We start from the raw sequence: 21679 nt of genomic DNA on the forward strand, positions 1-21679 counted from the left end.
TTGGGAAAGTCCCCTGGAGAAGGGAAAGGCTACCACTCCAGTATTCTGGCCTGGAGAATTCCATGGACTGTATCATCCATGGGGTTGCAAAGAGTCAGACAGGACTAAGCAGCTTTCACTTTCTTTGTCACAATAAAAGCTTTTGATCAGCATAACTAGGCTTTCAATACAGAGTTGATTGGAGACAGACAAGGAAACTATTGATCTAGTGTGTGCAACTTCATCATAGTTTATTCCTATAGGATTGCTTTCAGTTCAGTTCAGTTGTTCAGTTGTGTCCAACTCTTTGCGACCCCATGGACTGTAGCGTGCCAGGTTTCCCTGTCCATCACCAACTCCTGGAACTTGCTCAGACTCATGTCCATTGAGTCAATGATGCCATCCAACCATCTCATCCTTTGTTGTCCCCTTTTCCTCCTGCCTTCAATCTTTCCCAGCATCAGCGTCTTTTCCAATGAGTCAGTTCTTCGCATCAAGTGGCCGAAGTATTGGAGTTTCAGCTTCAGCATCAGTCCTTGCAATGAATATTCAGGACTGATTTCCTTTAGGATGGACTGGCTGGATCTCCTTGCAGTCCAAGGGACTCTCAAGAGTCTTCTCCAACACTACAGTTCAAAAACATCATTTCTTCAGTGCTCAGCTTTGTTTATAGTCCAACTCTCACATCCGTACGTGTGTACATGTGTGCACATACATGTGTACATATATAGGATTCCTTTAGACTTAATGAAACAATGAAAACGACTCCTTGCCCCCTTGCTGGGGTTTTTGAGAACTTGGTTTTGGAACTTTTTTTTTTTCAGTTTTTTAGCTGATTTAAAATGACACATTTCTGGGCTTCCCTGGTGCTGCAGTGGTTAAGAATGCAGGGGCACCAGTTTGATCCCTGGCCCTGGAAGATCCCACATGCCACGAGGCAGCTAAGCCTGTGCACCACAACTACTGAGCCTGTACTCTGGAGCCAGGGAGCTGCAACTGCTGAAGCCTAGAGCTGGTGCTCAGCCCAACCAAGAATAAATGAAACGACCCATTTCGAGTTTGTTCATAGGTAGCGAGTGGTTCAGGGATAAAAGACTGGATTGAGTTAAACCTGGATAAAGTTAAAATGGATTGAGTTAAAACTGGGTTACTCCCAGTGGCTGCCCGCGACTCCCCTCTCTTAATGCCTCAGTTACTCCATTCTCATTTGTACTTAAAGTACTGGGAAGGTGCTACGAATGAAAAATATAGTCAACATGATTAAGTCGAAAATATGAAAAGACATGGCACTTAAAAATCAACCTGTATATGAATTATTCTAACCAAAGGTACTTCTGCCTGCATGTTTGTAAAAGGAAAACATGGTTGCTGTCCCACTGAGCGCTTCAAAAAATGAGTCAAGATTATATTGGAAACATTGAGGCCCTGTTTTGTGAGTGCTGAGCGTCTGAGTTACTCTAGTCACTGCAACCTGAACACTAAGGGCAGGTGAATTGAAACTTACTTGCGGCCAATTTCTTCTCTCAACTCTGGGGCATGCATTCTACTTAGTAGGGGAAAGCCATGTGCTGATTTGTGCTGTCATTTCCTTGCTTTTTCTTAAATGTAACTGGTATTCTCTGACGAAAGGTTCAGATTTCCTTGGAAAATAAAAGGCTGTGAACACTATTGGGCTTCCCACGTGGCACAGTGGTGAAGAATCCACCTGTCAATGCAGGAGACTGCAGGTTGGATCCCTAGGTCGGGAAGATCCCCTGGAGTAGGAAATGGAAACCCGCTCCGGTATTCTTGCCTGAAAAAAACACTGTCAAGCGCGCGTGTATAATTTTCTGGAACGTTTCTTCTCCGCGGGAGACATTCCGCCCCGCCCCGGCCCGTTCAAAGCTCTTACTGAGGCTAAGCTCGCGCCCCGAATTTCCCGCTGACCGCGGCTCCAGGCCCACGGCCCGCCCAGCGCAGCTCGGGTCCGCCTCCGGCCCGCGCGCGCCCCTCCCCCGCCCGCGTCTCCGGCCCCGGCGGCGGGAGGGGACGCAGACGCGGAGCCCGGGGCGGGGGAGGGGACTTGTGGCCTCACAACGGTGGGGGCGGCCCAGTTCTCGCGAGGTTTCCGCTCTGACGGGAAGCGGCGGCACCGCCGCGTGGGGTACGGATGCGCTCGGAGGACGGAGCCGGGGGCCCCGGTGTGGCCGTTGCTACGCGGGGTCCGAGCGGGAGGGAGAAACCATCATCCGCAGAAAGCCAGTTCCGCCGGGAGTCTCCGCGGCGGGAGGCCGAAGCGCCGCTGGCCTCCTCTTCCAGCTGTGGGAGCGGCGCAGGCAAACCTCGCGAGGAAAAGAGGACGGTCTTGAGCAAAGTGAGGGCGGTGCGGGGGCGGTGCGGGGCCGGCAAACCTCGCGATAAGAGACTGCCCTGAGCAGTGAGGGGGCCAGGGGGCGGGGCCGCTGGCTCTCCAGCACCGCGGACAGCGGCGTCTGGGCGGCGAGGAAGCGATTTGGCTGCCCACTGCAGCGTACTTGCTCCCACTCCAGTGTTCTGGCCTGGAGAATTCCATGGACTGTGTAGTCCATGGGGTCATAAAGAGTCGGACGCGACTGAGCGACTTTTCACTTCGACTTTTCTGACTCTGGAGGAAGAAAAGTCAGTTCAGCCTGTGGGTGTTTCCCGGCGAGGCTGGACGCTGGGGCCCGCCAGTGCCGCGAAGTAGCTTTCCTCGCTGAGGAGAGCCGGGCGGGTCCTGCGGGGCTGCAGGCGGGCGGGCGGCGGACGCTGCCCCTCGGGCGCTCTGCCGCGGCGCCGCCTGTTGGGGCCCGACCGCGTCGTCTTGAGCGCGTGGGCCGCAGTGCGGGCGGCTGGCTGTCTGGCTTTAATGACCATTGCCTGGGGAAGGGCTACTGTCCGCAGCCTTTTCTGACCTCACCGATCCCTTTTAGACTATTGAGCCCTCGTTACCCTTTTGACAGCCTTGTTCTCCGTGCGCATATTTCACGCATTTTAGGATATTTGTTGTTGTTCAGTCGCCCAGTCGTGTCCGACTCTGCCACCGCATGGACTGCAGCACGGCAGGCCTCCCTGTCCCTCATCATATTCCAGAGTTTGCCCAAGTTCATGTTCATTGCAGCGGTGAAGCTGTCCAGCAGCCTCATCCTCTGACGCCCTCTTCTCCTCCTGCCCTCAATCTTTCCCAGCATCAGGGACTTTTCCAATGAGTCGTCTGTTCGCAAAAGATGACCAAAATACAGGAGCTTCAGCTTCAGTCCTTCCAGTGAATATTCAGGGTTTGATCTCCCTTAAGATCGACTGGTTTGATCTCCTTGCTGTCCAAGGGATTCTCAGGAGTCTTCTCCAGCACCGCAGTTGAAAAGCATCAATTCTTTGGTGTTCTGCCTTCTTTACGGTCCACCTCTCACAACAATGATATCCTAAACTACTCCGAGCTGGATATTCCGAGCCGAAACGGGGTGACCGGGATCCGGGTGGTTGTTGGTTAGCCGCTAAGTCGTGTCCCACTTAGTAGCTGAAGCTTCATGAGGTTCTAATGAATCCAACCAGCGACCTCTCTCCCCAGGTGGTCATCCGGCGGCTTCCCCCCAGCCTCACCAAGGAGCAGCTGGAACAGCAGCTGCACCCGCTGCCTGCACACGATTATTTCGAGTTCTTTACTGCTGATGTCAGGTGAGCAGACCTCACCAGCCTTAGGAGGCCGAGCGGGAATTCCTCGGCGGTCCAGGGTTAGGACTCCGAGCTTTCACTGCCCGCCCGGTTCAACCCCTGAACGGGGCACTAAGATCCCACAGGCTGTGCCGTGGGGCCAAGAAAAGGGGGGGAAAAAAAAGAGCGAGGCACTGTTGTTGGGTGGTAAAGTAATATAGATAATAGAAGCCATCTCTGTTTCAATGTCTTTCCCACACGTACGCAGAAATCAGTGCAGATCATTATTTCTTCAAGTTGTTTCCAAGTAGTCGAATTACTAAATTCCCTTAAAATGATTTGAGTATCTCCATAGCATCAACATAGTCTAAAAAGAAAAGCAGTCTAACACCATATTACTTAATTTTGTTTTGGATATCAGTAAACTTTAATATTACCTTTTATATGAAATAAATTGTATTAAAATATAAGAAGGAAAACGAATAAATAATAGATGTATAAGCTAATGAGTTGTTACAGGTGAACACACCCATGTAGCTCAGCCCCCAGTGCTCCCTTCCAGGACTGACACCCCTACTTTCAGCCACCTCTGCTGAGTTATGTCTCTTTCTATTCTCGTCTGCAGCTTGGTAGTAAGATGTTTCTGTCAATGCTTTAACAGTTCAATATCTACTTTTTATTAAAAAAGAGCAGACCTCAAGTTAGCCCAACAGGGGGACAGATCAGCTAGAATTTAGTGAATTTCACTATGTGATTTCTTAGTGACTTCACATTATCTGTATTAGTTTTCTCTTCAGTATCATGAGTTCTCCTTTATAGCAGTCATACATATTTTCCTTTTGAATAAATACCTTTCAGTAAAAACTGTCAGTTCAGTCAGAGAAAAGTATCACAGGTAAATATAGATTTGTGTTTTTCTTAAAAAGCCAACATAAACACGATTTTTTCAAATAACTAAAGTTTAGGCTACAGTTAAAGGAGGTCAGGCACTGGACTCAGAGTGACTCGGATTGGAATCTCAGCCCCACCTTTTTACCAACAGCTCCCTCAGCAGGTACCTGATTTCTCCAAACCTTAGTGTTCTAGTGTTCTCATCCATGAAATGGGATTGAAAGTTCCTGCCTATGAAGGACGTTGGTAACTGTGAGATGGAGGAGAAAGGTTTAGTTCTGTATATCCCATGCTGCATGCTATAATAAATACCCTTTTAAGATAACCTAAACAATGCTCTTTAAATCTGTAAGGGATCTCTTTACAATATAACGTTTTCTCTGAATGAATCATGACTGGGTTGTGTTGCAGTCATGATGTATGATTAGGAATGATCTCTGAATAACCTTGCCTTTGATTTCCTACATCTGAGAACTAGTATTTTAACCCTGGCTCTGTGCAGTAGAGAAACCAACCTAAAGTATCTCTGAAATCTTAAAAAAAAAAATCTCAGTTAATATTTTGTTTGGATTTTTTTGATGAAGAGTACCCAGATTGTTGTAATTAACTGAGAAATGATTCTTTGGCATAAAGGTTTTATCTGAAATAGTTTGTTGTATCCAGAAAAGAAAAAAAATTAAAATAAGTCTTAAGTTGTTTTGGTCTTAAGTTTTTTACTATTTTCATTGTTGTCTCTTCTTTCAGTCTTTATCCTCATCTCTACTCAAGAGCATACATTAACTTTAGAAATCCAGATGACATCCTTCTTTTTAGAGATCGTTTTGATGGATATATCTTCATTGATAGTAAAGGTTGGGTCATTGGCTTTTTAAACTCTTCATTATAATTTCTGAGTACATTAATTAAGTTTTGTTAGATGTTTGTGAGTTTTAATTGAGTCCATAGATGCTAATCTAAAATAACTTCTTAAACTTTGATCATGTTACTGTGGTTATGAGCTTATGTTGAAAATTAAAATTATATATAACCCAAAGAATTCTAGCAATTTTGTGTAGACAATCTACTTAGGAATTATCATTGGACAGTGAAATTTTTCTCATAATGAGTTTTCTGGATAAGTAAACTTTACTATTTTACGTAAAATTTTTCTGAATAAGTAAAATTAATTATATTATGCAAACTAAATTATTTTATCCTAGTGCTATGTACTAGGCATTATGGACACAGCATGAAAAGTGAATCAGACATTGTCCCTGTCTGTCTGAAGCCCTACTCTTCTCCTGGTTCTTGACTTTATTCTGCATAGTTGAGTATAATGCAAATATAGAAAAGTGTCTTGCAGATAAATGAGAGTTAAAATATCAGTCATCTGACAGATATAGAAGTGGCTAAAGGGTTTGGTACCAAGGTAGAAGTGTTTCATCTCTTGATTAAGCAGATTCTCTTAGTAAACTTTTCTGTCTGTCCCCACCCCAATATAACAACAAAATTAGTTTAAAGTTACTTTCATTCTGAATTTTCTGTATGAAGCAAATCTTACCTGAATATCATGTACATCCGTTGAAACCCTCTCTTTAAATAAGTGTCTCTTGTAAACTATGTCACTTCCTCGAATTCATATAATAGATTGATCATTGAATTAACCTTTAAAATTAAAAAATATAAGCTATGACTAGGAAAGCTATTTAAAGGTATCCCAAAATAAGCTCTTTGGTGGGAGGGTGAAGAGGTTTATTGAGGTATAAGTTACATGTGATTACAAAGTACCACTTTAAGGTATATAGTTTAATGAATTTTGAATATCTCCAGTCATGTAACCACAACTACAATTAGTTTATTTACTAAATAATTGCTAATTCTTTGTTTAAATCTGGAGCTTGATATGCTAAGATTACTGTTATTTGAAAGTATAATTAAATTATAGTTTAAATAGTAACATTATCAATGCTATGCTGAATGCTTAAGTAAGCTAGATTATTGTTTAAAAATGAATACAGAAAAGCCATTTCATAATGGCTTTTGTAATTTGTTTCCTGTTAAAGGGCTAGAATATCCTGCAGTGGTAGAATTTGCTCCATTCCAGAAGATAGCCAAAAAGAAGCTAAAGAAAAAAGATGCCAAAACCGGAAGCATTGAAGATGGTGAGTCCTTTTTCAAGTAGTGGATTGTGAAGCTTTGAAATTAAGCACAGTGGTCAAATATAATTCTTTCCCATACATTCCTTTTTTTCTGTTTTAATTTACAGACCCAGAGTATAAGAAATTTTTAGAAACTTACTGTGTGGAGGAGGAGAAAACTAGTGTCAGTCCTGAAACTCTTCTGGGAGATATAGAGGCAAAGACACGAGAACTTATTGGTCTGTTTTGCTCATTTTTTTCTCTTTATTAAGATATATATTTATAGAGTATATTTTTCTTTTTCATGATTATTATAAAAAATGGATGCATGTGACAGGCTTGGCAGAAATATAGAGTGTTCCCCAGTTTTGACAAAAGGAAAAGGATGTCAACATGGCAAATGGGGAAAATATTTCTGATTATCTGTCGGTGGAGAGAGAACACCTGAGTTTTCAGCTATGGTCATTCTGCTTCAAAGTTCTGATGCTCTGAATTGGCAGCTGAGAAGACATTTGAGTGCTGTGTGCTGGGCTGCATCAGGGAAGCTTGTCTCAGAGCTGAAGCCAGTTATCTTTGCAAAGAGCAGCCACGGTAATGAGATGCTTTGCTTAAGAGTGATGTCATCTTGCCATCATTCAAAACTGTCACAGCCCCTGAGCAAGTGAGGCAGATGCAAGGATAAGCCCAGCCCGAGTGCTGGGTCTGGTTTGAACCCGGCCTTCAGCCTTCTCCCCACAGGTGGTCTATTTTGGGAGTGGCTGTACCCTAGTAGCAATCTACCCGAAGATTAAGGGTAGACATGGAACTCCTTTCTCTAGCAGGCAACCTGCTTGTCACTCCCAAACACATGTGAAGTGTCTCCCTCCTCACCTCTGTTGGGTCTGGGGCCTCCTTACTGCCTAACACTCCTCTGCCCTCCCCTCCCATGCCTACCTCCTGCTTATCCACTAAGACTTAGGAGACAGAACGGCTACACTGTTATACTTTATCTTCTTTGTTCTCTCTCTCTACATTAATTCTCCTCTCATTCTGCTTCCCTGCTCCCCACCCCCACAACAGAATGGTATTTTTGTCTTTGTAGTCTCAGCACATGATACATTTCTTGGACAAGTTAGGTATTTGGTAAATATGTGTTGCATAAATTAGTAAGAAAGGTTAACATTATTGAAACGTTCTTCATTAGTCTAATAATGAAGCTTTATATTTTATAAGAGATGATTTGATGTGTGGCTGGAAGGATCTTTAATCACTGAAGTATTTATGGAGATGTGCTTAGCTCATGTTGACTGGGTGTCGACTCTGAGTCTGGGTCCGGGGCAGTCTGAGAACAGGACACACGCGTCCCCTCTCTGCAGCTGCCCGCCGCGTCCCCTGTCTGCAGCTGCCCGCCGCGTCCCCTCTCTGCAGCTGCCCGCCCACGGGGCGACTGGAGGAAACACAAGCGGAAACGCTCAGGCCCCAACGTCTCCTCTCGTGAGAAGCGCACAGACACGATGGAGCAGGGTATCGGGACAGAGAGTAAGACCTCTCTGGGACTATATGTGAGCCAAGTCCAGTGGAGCCAAGAGATAGAAGGAGAGGGCTGGAGGCTGGCACTCTGGGCCTGCGTGGTTGGACACAGCGGGCAAGAGGCAGAGTTGCTGGAGAGGCAGGGCTGTTGCATAATGGGCTGGAGACCCATCGAGGGTGTGATCTGGTCTGATTTATTTTTCCCCATCACTCTGGTTGCTGCGGAAGATGGGAGAAGCTGACTCTGCTTAGAGGCTCTGCTGTCCTTGGGGAAGGTGGCTGGATGAGTCCTGCAGAGTCAGCATGTGTTCTGGAGGTCAAACTGACAGGACTGGCTAAGGACTGGGTGTGGGGGTGAGACAGCAGAAAGAATCATGGCCTCCAGGTGCTCAACTTGAGCAGGTCAGTGGTTTATGGCACCTTGACTGAGGTGGAGAAGAAACAGTGTTGAGGGAAAATTGCAGTTTCGCTGTAGAATATAGTGATTTTAAGAAGAGCTAAACAAGGAAGCAAACTAGAAATTATTTATAAACTCAACTTCCTCCCCCTCCCATCTCTTTACCGCTTCTTCTTAAGCACCCTTGTGCAGGACCTTTTCTTCTGGGCAGTTGGATATCTGCCTGCTGGTCACACACACACACTCACAGTCCCACAGAGTCCAGCCGTCCTCTCGCAGAGGAGAGACCAGTTGTCTTCTATGTTCCCAGTGCCTTGCCCAGTGTCTGCTGCATAGGAGAGGCAGCGTACCTATTTACTAAATGAATAAATGTGGCTTAGAATCCACGAGCCCAGAGGAGCCTGTAGAACTTTGTTTCTGTGATTTCCTGTTTATGCCTATTTAAATGTAAACTTAATCAGGAAATTCATGGCGAATGCCTTTTCCTTTTCTTAGGTTCTAACCTTTAGTGGATTCTTAGGCTCAAGTGTGAGCCATGTGAGTTATGTGCAAGTGTTAGTTCACTCTAAAGTTGCAGTTCAGTGCTGGCCTGTCAGAGTCTTTAGAGCAGACAGACCTGGGCCCAGGTCCCAGCTCTGAGACTTAGCAGCTATGGGACTTGCTTCCTCATAGGTGGTTGTGGCCGAGCCTGGTAAGTGGGGACTGTTCTACTGTAGGTTAAATCAGGGCTACATGGCCATGCATGTTCTCTTTAGTAAAAGATGCACCTTTATGGTTTGTAAAGCACTTTCTTTGGGGCTTCTCTGATGGCTCAGTGGTAAAGAATTCATCTGGAATGCAGGAGATGCAGGTTTGATCCCTGGGTCAGGAAGATCCCCTGGAGGAGGAAGTGGCAACCCACTCCAGTATTCTTGCCTAAAAAACCCCATGGACAGAGGAGTCTGGTGGGCTACACAGTTCATGGGGTGGCAAAGAGTCAGACATGACTGTGCAACTGAGCATGCAAAGCACTTTCTTATATAGGGTGTCACTTACCCATCATATCAGGCCTCTGAAGAAACAAGGCAGGTGTTTATAGTAAAGGAGGGAAGGCAGGTGGAGTCTTCGTATCAACCCCCCTTACCCCCCCACCACCCGTTCCCCTGTAGGTCTCAGCCCTGCAGCAGCTGACAAGTCCAGAACCTCCGCAGTGCAGAGCAGAGTCCTCACTCATTTCCAGCCCTGCCCCCACCCCATGGATACAAAAATCTGGGTGCTTAAGTCCCCTCTATAAAATTGTGTTATATTTGCATGCAGCTTACACACATTCTGCTGTATACTTTAAGTCATGTCTGGATTACTTATAATACATGATATACTGTAAATGCGTGATAGTTGCCACTGAGTTACAAATTCAAAGTTTTGCTTTTTAGAACTTTTTGTAAATTTTTTCCCAAATATTTTTGATCCGTAGTTGGTTGAATCTGCAGATGCAGAACTGATGATGTGAGGGCCGTCTGTATATAAATGGAATATTTGGAAAGTTTAATGTATTCATTTTGCTATTTTGCTTTTATATCATTTTTGGGTAATATATAAGACTCCTTTAAGAATAAGGAATTAAATGCCTAGTATGTGTAACTGTCAGTAGCTCCAAATTCCTTGACTTTATAGAGTAAGAATTCCCCCAGATAAAATGAACGCTCATGTAAACTTTAAAATTATATATTCTTCCCTTGTTTTAAAGGTTGAATTGAAAGCAAGTATTTAAAATAGGGAAATCTTATTTTACAGTTAAAGACTACATTGCAATGTTTGTATTTTAGCTAGAAGAACCACACCTCTCTTGGAATATATTAAGAACAGAAAATTAGAGAAGCAGGTAGGTCTGGCTCTTTACCCTGTGAATAGCCTTCTTGTTTCCATCATGTCTGTGCAGACAGTTTATACACACACTTTCCACATCTTTAGCGAATTCGAGAAGAAAAACGAGAGGAGCGGAGGAGGAGGGAGCTGGAAAAGAAGCGCCTACGGGAAGAAGAGAAGCGGAGGCGGCGGGAGGAGGAGAAGTGCAGGAGGAAAGCAGCAGAAAAACAGAAGAAAACGGCGGAGAAGGAAGTAAGGATGAAGGTAACTTCCAGGAGTGTCAGAGAGTGGGCTTCTGCTTAGATTTGCCCTTCAAGAAAGATTTCCTAACTAAAAAACTGCATGTTTGAAACCCGCTGGCTTTGTGTATACTGCCTTTCTGTATGCAGGCTGACTCATAGAACTGGTTGTGTCATTTCTTTTGTGGTAGCAGCAATGGTTTCTACATCTCTTCCCCGGTTTTTTCTTTGACTGACGCATTCATTTAGCAAGGTGATTTAGGTTTTTTCTCTGTGTAAAATTTACTCCCCAATTGGGGTCAGCCATTACCTTCTTAGTATTCTGCTCAGGTGACTTTAACTCAGTCTAGATTCCAACCTATCATGCATCTTACCTCTTCAATGAAGTGTTTAAAGTGCCCTTTAAGGATTCATTAAAATCATGTAATATAAAGGGAAAAAAATGAAAGGTCAGGACCAGGTGGGAACTAGGTGGAGAGGAAAGGAAAGAGATCACAGTTGCCATAATTGAGCAACAGATCAGTTGCTGATAACGCTCAGCAATCAGAAAAGTTGATGAGAAACATTTTCATTATCCACGAGGAGAAAACACACCGTTTCTTCAAGGAAAGCAAAGCTTTTTCTAGGCCTTTTCTCTCATAGGTGTTCATATGGGGTTCACTAGCATTGAAGGGAATCTCCTAACGATTTGCCTGTAAAACACACAGCCACGTGTGTCGGTCAGGACTGGCTTGGTGACGCTGCAGTGAAAGTAGCCTCAGGATCTCACTGGATTCATGCAGCTGTTCCTGCTCATATCACGTGTCTGTTGTGCACTGCTCATCATGGCCCTCCAGGGACCCAAGCTGAGGAGGCTCCATCTTGCATTTGCTTCCACAGTCTTTCTGACGGAGGAGGAGGTGTGTAACACAGCAGATTGCACCCTGGTTCTTAAACCTTTTCTATCTGCTGCATTTCACTGGCCACTGAAAGGCACATCCCTACCTAATGTCAATTTGAAGGACAGCAGAAGCATCAGGAGGAGAGCCTGAAACATCTGATGAACAGCACTCCTGCATAACGATTTCCAAAGACCATTCCTTGAAATGTGTCTCCTTAAGTTTAAGGATTTGCTGAAAAACTCAGCCTGATGGACGGTGTAGGCCAGGTTATGTTGTTCCAGCACATCTGCTGCAAAGATAAACTCAGCATGCAAGATGAGCAAGAAGTCGGACAGAGCGGTTTCCTTCATCTTGGCTTTGATGACAATTCTTACAGATCTATGTAGCTTTAAAATCTTATAACCTGATAATAATATTGATGAAATTGAGGAGCACAATCAAGATTATTAAGTGAAGATTGTCTATCTTGCTTATGCCAGGGCATGGACCTAATAACAGGCAAAGCAAGGGTGTCCCCTGAAAATAACTCAGAGAGAGTCTCCTGTTTGTCCATGTGGTTTAGTGTGAGCACAACTATTCATAGTAGAAATGTAGCTGATATACTTCCTATAACAAACTTACATAGTCTCAACAGTACAAATTAACAGCCCTTGAAGGATAATAAAACGAAGCTGCAATACTATGGGAAGGGCTTTGTCATTGTAGAATGTCAGCTCTGTCGTGACCAGAGGGGAGGAAGGTGTATCCTTAATGCAGACCTTACGCTTGCAGGTATGCAGATATTGCCTAACCTTCTTTTCCTTTACCTTTCTCAGCAAAATGTAATAGCACTTAATGCTTGATATTCTCAAAAGTGGTTTTTTCAACAGCTTTGAGACTTTTTCAGGAAGAATCATTGAAACTTGTAGCCTACAATTTTGACTATAATTTTAAGTAAGACTTAATGGTATTTGAAGTAGAACATTTTATTTTTACATGTTTGAATATGGAATTAGAAATCAAAATAAGCTAAAGAAATAAAAACAAATTATGTCAGTAAAAGTAACCGTAGGACTCTTCACATAGAAAAAGAAGCCAAAACATGGGCACAGCAGGAGAAAGACTTAGTCTTATTGAATCTGGTAAAACAGAATCCTGGTGGCAGGTTAGACCCCACTGACACGAGTCGTCCACAGCTCTGTCCTCTGAGTGTCTGATCTGATCTGGGCTTCTGGTCTGACAGTACGTATCCGACTCCAAGAGGAGCCTTTTATGACCATGTGCTCAGTGTGGGGATCTCTGACCTAAGATTCCTCTGGGGAGATCAAGTTTTAAAAAAAGGAAACCTAAAAAATAAAATCTGTAAAGAAAGACCAAAAGAATTTATATTGATAACCTAAAAGTGAGGAGGCAGAGAGAGGTCCTCATGGCCCTTTTTACCATAAAGAGAATACGCAGCCCAGTGGTTTATTCTCCTCAGAGGACTAAGCGGTGAGCTCACATTGAGGAAGGCAGTCAGGCTGCCAGAGTCACAAATGAAATTCCTGAAAACTTTGTAAGTTGTAGGTTATTATCTGAAAACGTTGTGTGATCTTTTCCACGAAGCTCTGTAGGAACAGGTGTGTGAGATCAGTTTATAAGCATGGATGTGGACTGGACGAGGCACACATGCCCTGACCCCTGCTGTCCTCCCTGCTGTCCTCCGTGCTCCCTCCCTGCTGTCCTCCCTGCTGTCCACCCCGCTGTCCTCCGTGCACCCTCCCCGCTGCCCTCATGCTCCCTCCCCATTGTCCTCCCCGCTCCCTCCCTGCTGTCCTCCATGCTCCCTCCCTGCTGTCCTCCCCACTGGCCTCCGTGCACCCTCCCCGCTGCCCTCGTGCTCCCTCCCCACTGTCCTCCCCGCTGTCCTCCGTGCTCCCTCCCCGCTGTCCTCCGTGCTCCTTCCCCACTGTCCTCCCCGCTCCCTCCCTGCTGTCCTCCATGCTCCCTCCCTGCTGTCCTCCCCACTGGCCTCCGTGCACCCTCCCCGCTGCCCTCGTGCTCCCTCCCCACTGTCCTCCCCGCTGTCCTCCATGCTCCCTCCCCGCTGTCCTCCGTGCTCCCTCCCCGCTGTCCTCCCCGCTATCCTCCATGCTCCCTCCCCGCTGTCCTCCCCGCTGTCCTCCATGCTCCCTCCCCACTGTCCTCCACGCTCCCTCCCTGCTGTCCACCCCACTGTTCTCTGTGCTCCCTCCCCGCTGCCCTCTGTGCTCCCTCCCCCGCTTCCCACACAGGGAGCTCCTCCGCGCCCGCCGCCAGATTCACGCCCTCTCAGGATGGCTCCCTTCGCTGTCTGCTCCCGGGGCACATCCTGTCTGTGCAGGGGGCCCTTCCCTGACCCCTTGAGAAACCATTCCTCCACCCTCCCCGACACCTCTTTGTACTTGTATTCTGTTTATTATGTGTCTATAGCATTTTATAACCTCCTGAGATTATCTGGCTCACTCTTCGTCACTGTGGTTACGGTTCTCCCACTCTGGAGATGCCACCGCCTTGGCAAGAATATCAAGTGTGAGGCCCTGACTGTGGGCCCTCGTTTCACACAACTGCATTCCTAGCCCTGAGCCTGGGCTCTCCTCCCCAGTTCAGGGCACACAGCTCATCTAACCCTTGCTACCTCTGGAGCGATAGGAATGTCCTGTATGCCAAGAGCTGAGAGGCGGCTGGAGCCCTGGATGGCTTCAGGATGGAAGCTGGTCACCAGAGAGACCAGGCGTGATTACAGGGTTAGAACTTCCAGCGCCGTCCCCACCTCCCACAAGGGAAAGGGCTGGAGATTGAGTTCAGTCATCAGTGGCCAGAGGTGCAATTGATGATGCCTATGGAATGGCATCTCCATAAAAGTCCTGAAGTGTGGGGTTTGGAGAGCAACCTAGCTGGTGGACACACACATCCTGCTGCCGAGAGAGTGGAGGTGGGAGGCCTCAGACTGCTCCCAGGTACCACGCCCCGAGCTCTCTCCCAGCTGGCTGGGCCTGAGTTGTACTCTTCATAACAAACCAGTGATAGTAAGTAAAGTGCTTCCTGAGTTCCCTGAGGTTTGCATATATTACTTTTTAAACTAAAAAAAGATAGACTGTTACCTGAAAGGATTCTCCATAGGCAGGTAATCTCTGATGAGAGGCAACTTTCACAATTGTGTCTGACAGTCTGTATTTCATTCTTAAATGATCGCATTTAGTGAAATATGTCTGTGTATAGTTTTCCTATACCACAACTTAAATAAGTTCACTTTTATAAGTGAGAGCAAAATTCTTACATGTAGACTTAAGTTCATGACCCTGCCTGTAGTACTAAAGTTCAAAGAATAAGAACAGAAGGAAGGTCCAATTTCATACCAGAAGCAGTGTATCAGCGTTACTGCTAAGTCTGTTACAAGAAAGAGAGTAATAGGTAGTTTGAAAACTATTCTCAAAGTCATCAACAGTAAAACATTTTTAAAAAGTTTTTACTGTATTATAAAAATAATATGTGTTCATTTTAGAAAAACTAGAACCTATAGATGAAAGAAAATCATTTCATTTCTGCTAACTGAAAATAATAACACTATTGCATGCCTTTTAGACATTTTTCTATTAATATATCTGTGAATCAACATATAAATAGGAATCAGATCATTCTGCTTTGTAACATTCTTTTCTTCATTTATATAATATCTTTTTATCACATTATCCTAAATTGTTTTTCATAACTACAAAGTACCTCATTGACTGAATGTTCCCATGTATATTTAACCAAAAACCTGTTCATTGGATCTTTAGCTTATGTTTTTTGCTATTCAAACATTTGGGCTCGATATTGGTGTATATTTTAAATTATTTATTAAATACATTCTTTTTAATATACTCTTAAAGTGGTATTTTACTAGCATTATAATTTCTCAGCTTCTCAAAAAACCAGAAAAGGGAGAGGAGCCGAGCACTGAGAAACCAAAAGAAAGAGCGGAGGAGACTGACCCTGGAGACGGGAAGTGGGAGCCCTGTCCCAGTGCGGTGGTCCTGAAGCCCAAGCCCCCAGAGGGCTCGCTGGAGGAGCTCCGGGAGAGGTGAGCCGAGCTCTTGTTTCTCTGACCATGTTCCGCACCTGAAGTTGTCATCAAGTTGTGGTCGTGTCGCCTTCTGCCGTGTGAGTAAATGCTTATATTTCAAAAGTATGCTTGGAATTCAGGAGTTTTGCTGGGACGCGCTTGTCCACACCTTTGCCTCTGTGGTCAGGGTCATGCTGATGGTGAACCGTCTGTCTGCAGCCCGAGGCTATCTTCAAGCAGGGAGTGTCCTGCCTCCAGGGTCCACTCTTCTGCTGCTCCTCTTGGATCCCTGCCTTTGCCTGTCCGTCTTCTCTTCTCACTCTCTTCCTCAGGGGTCTCTGTCGGTTTGTAGCTCTCTTCTGTGCTCTTGTCCTGTTTCCGGCACAGATGCGTGCTTGCAGATCTTTCTGTTCCATGAGCCCTGCTGCCTTCGTGTGCGGAGCCACAGATGGTATGTGGGGCTCATGCAGAGAAAGACTTTAAGATGAGCTAAGCAGCGACTGAACTGAACTGAACTGAAGCAGCAACTTATTTACTTAATATTCATTTAACAGTTTGATATATGCACGTGTTAATTTTTTAAGTTAATTTTAGCTCTGCTTGGAACAGAAACTCAAACTGACAGTTCTGTGTCATGATGGATGTTCATCTGGTCTACTAGGAAAGTCCCTTGATTACTTCTAGTCTCATTTGCTTTATCTGTAAAAAAAAAAAAAACACAGAGGGTTATATTTACTAGGAATTACAAGAATGTGTGTGTGTGTATATGATACCTTAGTTTAGTGCCTATTACATATATGTCACTCAAACGTAAGAGTAAATGTTGTTACTACTCTTGTTTATTCATCTTTTCCAAAGTTTCTTATTGAGCATCTGTCGTGTGCCCATCATGTGCAAACCTGCACAACAGTGATGAGCAGACTATATGTTCCCTGCCTGTTTCTGAACTTGGAGTCTGGAAGGGAAGACAGATAATTGTCAGGCAGTTTATGTAAGGTTACTGATAATTTGTGTTGAATCACAGGTCACAAAATGACAGTGATAAAGAGCAAAGGGATAAGGAGAGAAGATCCCGAGAAAAAGAACTTGAAGCACAGCAATGCCACTTGGATGACAGCAGGAAACACAGAGCCCACCATGAGCTGGAAAAATGTTCGGGAAGAAATGGAGAAGAGCTGGCACGGGGGAAGGGGTCGGCCGCAGACGGAGGGAGAAGAGGGAGCCAGGATAGGGGCTGCCCTGTGGAAGCAGCAGAGAGGCCGGGAAGGGAGAAGAGTGAAGACCGGCCGGCACCCAGAAAGGAGCGCACGGGAAACAAGGTTCTTTTATTCTTCAGGGATAATCTTCCATTTATTTCATCTGCTCAAACTATTAACTATAATCCTGCAGGCTTACAGCTGCTTTTCCAAACAAAAATGTTTTATTTAACCAAGTGTCTTGAGGTGTCTTGAGATGCAGGACCACAGGCTTTGACAGTGTCGTAGACCCTGAAAGGCTGTGTCTGTAGAGCAGTGATTCTTGTCAAGTGAGAGGGTACCAGGGCCTGAGATGAAACCAGCATCTCCTTTACTCAGAGAATTGATTTTTTTTTTTAACCAAGAAAGGAAAAAAAAAAACCCCACAAAACCCTTTTATTTAACATAAAACTGCACATTCACACTATTTGCCTAAGAATAAGTAATGGAAAGATTATCTATTTTACCCCTAAGACAGTAAGGAAAGTATGTCTTGGTGCTTCCTTTTACGTTATTAACAGTGTTCTGATTTTTTAAATTGAAGTTTAGTTGATTTACAATATTGTGCTGGTTTCAGGTATACTGCGAACTGGTTATTTTTTTCAGATTATATTCCATGATAGGTTCATACAAGATATTAAATGTAATTCCTGTGCTATACAGTAAATCCTCGTTGCTTATCCATTTTGTGTCTAATAGTTTGTATCTGTTAATCCCATACTCCTAATTTGTCCCTCCCTCTTTCTTTCTCTCCCTTGATAATCGTAAGTTTGTTTTCTGTGACTGTGGGTCTATTTCTGTTTTGTATATAGATTCATTTATATTATTGTTAGAGTCTACTTGTAAGTGTGATCATATAGTTACTCTCTCTGTCTGACTTACTTCACCTAGCACAATCATCTCTAGGTTCATCCACGTTGCTGCAGATGTTCATTGTTTCATTCTTTTTATGGCTGAGTAATATTCCATAGTGTATACGTACCACATCTTCTTTATCCACTTATCTGTCAATGGGCACTTAAGTTGCTTCCATACCTTGACTACAGTAAGTCTCCCACATACGAACAAATTCCCATCAGAGAGTGTGTTCATTAAGTCCAGTTTGTTCATAAGTCCAACAAAGTTAGCCCAGGTACCCAACTAACACAATTGGCTAGGTAGTACTGTGTTGTAATAGGCTTATAATACTTTTCACACAAGTAATACATAAGTTTACTGAGTTATATGAGTTGTTTATGTAGTTTGGATATTAACCCCTTGTTGGTCACATCATTGGTAAATATTTTCTCCCATTCTGTAGGGGTTTTTTATTGGTGGCTTCCTTTGCTGTGCAAAAGCATCTAAGTTTAATTAGGTCTCATTTGTTTATTTTCTTTTGCTTTGGGAGACTGACCAAAGAAAATATTGCTATGATTTGTCAGAGGATGTTTTGCCTGTGTCCTCTTCTAGGAGTTTTATGATGTCATGTCTTATATTTAGGTCTTTAAACAATTTTTGAGTTTATTTTTGTGCATGGTGTGAGGGTATGTTCTCATTTCAGTGATTTGTGTGTAGCTGTCCAGCTCCCCCAACACCCCTTGCTGCTGAGACTGTCTTTTCTCCATTGTGATTCTTGCCTCCTTTGGCTTAGATTAATTAACTATGGATGTGTGGGTTTATTTCTGGGCCCTCTACTCTGTTCCGTTGATCCATATGTCTGGTTTTTGTACCATAATGTTTTGATTACTGTGGTTTTGTAGTATAGTCTGACATCTGAAAGGGTTACACCTTCAGCTTTGTTCTTTTATGTCAGGATTGCCTGGGCAGTTCTGGGCTGTTTGTGGTTCTATATAAATTTAAGGATTATTCTAGTTCTGTGAGAAATATCATGGGTATTTTGATAGGGATTGCATTACCTCTGTAGATTGCTTTGGCTAGTGTGGCCGTTTTAGCAGTATTAATTTTTCTGATCCAAGAGTGTGGGAAAGAGTGTGATAGGCTACACAGGTCTACCAAGCTCTTTCCCACTCTTCTCATTGGCCAGGCTGATATTAAGGAAAAGGACGTTCTGGTAAACCCCACGGTAGTAGTGACTGTGGGGACTTCACACACAGCCCAGGAGTGGTGGGTAAAGGTGAGTGGTGAGCCCTAGAGAAACAGCATAAGACATGCCCCCCGAGTCACATTGCCCCTCAGGTGGCCAAGGTTGCTGTTCTGCCCAGGCACACATACAGCTCCCGTAGGGCTGGCTGGCCTCAATGGTCCTGGCCTGCAGGATCGCTTTGTCCTTCCCTGGCTTTGCTTTCCCATGCCCTGAAGCAGTTTTATTTCATTTCATGTACTTTATTCAGTCATGTTTTTATCCCACCACCTCTAAGAGTTTAGTATGATAACTGGTTAGTATTTTCTATAAAGGGGACAGTGGAGGAATAAGGTACACAGAAATTGTAGCTTATTACAAATGTGTGACTGCTCAGCTCATAGCTCAAAGGCCATGTCTTAGTTTGTTTCCAATTTTGCATCCACCGTGCATGGTGAGTTTGAAGGGTTGTAATGAGTGTGTTTGAGTTTTCACCTCTCACAATAGGAGGGAATGCCATGATTGTACCAATTCCACAGAGTGGTCTAGGTTTGAGCAATAACACTTTCTCAGAGACTACTTTCAAGTTATTTTGAATACTCTTTTTCATGGCCTATTTTAAAATCTCAAAATGCCTAGTTTCTGAGATAGTGCTATGAAAAAGGCTGATTTTTACCTGCTAGACTGATTTTCTTTAGATAATTAGGATTATCAGGGCCTAAAATAGAGCTGTTGCCCCAACCTGTGTTTCTGGCCCTTGGAAGAGTAACACGCCTTCTGTCCTGGCAGGACCGGCCAGGCTTGCAGCTGTACCAGCCCAGAGCTCGCATCCGAGCCTGTGACTGTGATGGAAGACACCCTGAGGAGGGCCGCGACGGGAGGAGGGGTGAGGCGGAAGACTCAACGGTGGCTTTAGCTGAGAAGAGCGAAGAGGCGGTGTGGGGCGACATGCATGTTGGTGACGTGGGTGGGGGCTCCCCACCTCAACGCTCTGTGGATTTGAGAGGGCGTTCCTTCCGGAAGTTATAAATTAAATTAGCCTGGGATAAAACCTGCACACTGAATTTACTAATGAAGAAATGAGAAAGCAGAACTATAAAGGTGGCATAGAAATACAAGAAACCATTCTTAAGTAATCTTTTAAAACTTTGAACAGAGTTACAGATTTTACCATTTCTGTTATAAACTGGTATATATAATTTAACCAGAACCAAAAGAAAACTAGTATTGTGTGAATTCTGAAGCCCTTTCAACATGTTGTGGGAATAACGTGGACTTTGAGTTTTACACGTTCGTAAGCAAATGGTCTGTCTTGTGCCTTTGTTGTTTTCTGTGGGAAGTGAGCAGCTCTCATTTCTTGTAACTCCTGTAACTCAGCCATTCATGCACCTCCTGTCACAAGGATTCACTAAGGCCGTGGTGCTGTTGTCCCTCTGATAGGAACCCGAACTCTGTATGAAGCCCCAAATTGTTGCCCTTTTAACAATATGGCCACAGAATTAACAAAAACAGTTCCAGTCTTTTGATGGGGTGCTCATGGTTTATAACATAAATGGCATTATTTTGAGAGAGGGATAACTTAGGTATGACATTGGGTTTTTTCTTTTTGCAGCCTGAGGCAGTTGTAAAATAACTTAATGTAGCTTTTTGCAACTATGTATTCTATAGTATTTTTTCTTTTGGTGAAATTTTAAATGTTAATGTTTTTGGCACTGTGCTTTGTACCATTTATTAAATAAAAATTTTAGTTGCTATGAATTTGAACTCCAGTTATGATACTTTCCCTATGTAGACTGTTATGTGATTAAAAAACTGCTTTTTAAAATGTAGCTGTAATCATCTGAATATTTTGATTATTCCTTATAAGATATAAAATATGTCTCAGGAAACTGAGATTTGTTGTGAGAAAGCTCCTTGCTTGTGGGCAGTCAGTCTGCCAGCACTGCTGTGCTCTAGCTCTTGACTCAGGAGGTGGGGGTGGAGAGGAGGGCTTGCTGTGGGTTCAGTGAGATCCAGGTGACCTAGCAGCTTCAACTCTGGCAGAAAAGGGCTAGATAGTAAACACTTTAGATTTTACAGGCGATAAGGTCTGTGTAACAACTATTAAACTCTGCCATCATAGTGGAAAAAGCAGCCTTCGAATACATTTACAATAGAAAAATGAATGGGTAGGGCTGGGTTCCTGTAAAACTTAATTTATAAAAACAAGAACAACAAAAATAAATAAATAAAATAAAATAAAAACAAGAACATTCAATATTTGGCCTGTGGACCACAGTCTGTTAGGGTTCATTTTCAAGATCCGTGGTTTAAAGGAATGATTGTTAATACTTTTGGGTTTCAGGAACACTTTGTATTCTTAAGAATTATTAACCACCACAAAGGACTTTTATCAGCTAATGATGTTTACTGTAGTCAAAATTAAAGCAAAATGTTTAAGCACAAGCATATATAAACATATGTTCCTTTTAGCTGTCAGAGTAATAACCTCACCACACAATTCTACTCCTGGGTATAAATTTGAAAAAACAGAAAACACTAATTCAAAACGATACTTGCTCCCCAAAGTTCACAGCAGCATCATTGACAATTGCCAAGGCACGGAAGCAACCCAAGTGTCCGTCAACAGAAGAATGGACAGAGAAGGGGTATATATATACAGTGGAATCTGCTCAGCCACAAAGAGGAAATGTTTCCATTTGCAGCAGCATGGATGGACTTCAAGGGCATCGTGTTAAGTGAAATAACTCAAAGGTAAACACTATATGACATCACTTACATATAGGACCTAAAACAGAAAACTAGTGAGTAAAACAACAACAAAAACGACTCAC

General features: G+C 43.9%; 1 protein-coding gene across 4 annotated transcripts; it reads left to right on the forward strand.

Moving 5' to 3' along the window:
- Window positions 1-2029: 2029 nt before the first annotated feature.
- On the forward strand, window positions 2030-20609 carry UPF3A (UPF3A regulator of nonsense mediated mRNA decay). 4 transcript variants are annotated; one of them, XM_061435488.1, is made up of 10 exons: window positions 2045-2332; window positions 3545-3651; window positions 5263-5369; window positions 6561-6659; window positions 6764-6874; window positions 10347-10402; window positions 10492-10638; window positions 15409-15569; window positions 16576-16870; window positions 19635-20609. In XM_061435488.1, exons 1-10 carry the CDS (start codon window positions 2129-2131, stop codon window positions 19872-19874), a joined length of 1527 nt encoding a protein of 508 aa, XP_061291472.1. In that variant the 5' UTR covers window positions 2045-2128; the 3' UTR covers window positions 19875-20609. The 4 variants fall into 4 exon arrangements, with proteins under 4 accessions (XP_061291475.1, XP_061291472.1, XP_061291471.1 ...); XM_061435487.1 differs by having other exon boundaries at window positions 2049-2332; window positions 10492-10650; XM_061435491.1 differs by lacking the exons at window positions 15409-15569; window positions 16576-16870; window positions 19635-20609 and adding an exon at window positions 11333-11473 and having other exon boundaries at window positions 2030-2332; window positions 10492-10650.
- Window positions 20610-21679: the final 1070 nt, after the last annotated feature.

This window comes from Bos javanicus, chromosome 12 (genome assembly GCF_032452875.1).
Source record: "Bos javanicus breed banteng chromosome 12, ARS-OSU_banteng_1.0, whole genome shotgun sequence".
NCBI classification, from domain to species: Eukaryota; Metazoa; Chordata; class Mammalia; order Artiodactyla; family Bovidae; genus Bos; species Bos javanicus.

Bases quoted from the DNA above. Each gene is read 5' to 3' on its own strand.
- UPF3A (XM_061435487.1), top strand. From the start codon at position 2,129: ATGCGCTCGGAGGACGGAGCCGGGGGCCCCGGTGTGGCCGTTGCTACG. The intron at 10,403-10,491 runs GTAGGTCTGGCT...CCACATCTTTAG, and splicing joins ACAGAAAATTAGAGAAGCAG to CGAATTCGAGAAGAAAAACG. The intron at 16,871-19,634 runs GTTCTTTTATTC...CTGTCCTGGCAG, and splicing joins AGGAGCGCACGGGAAACAAG to GACCGGCCAGGCTTGCAGCT.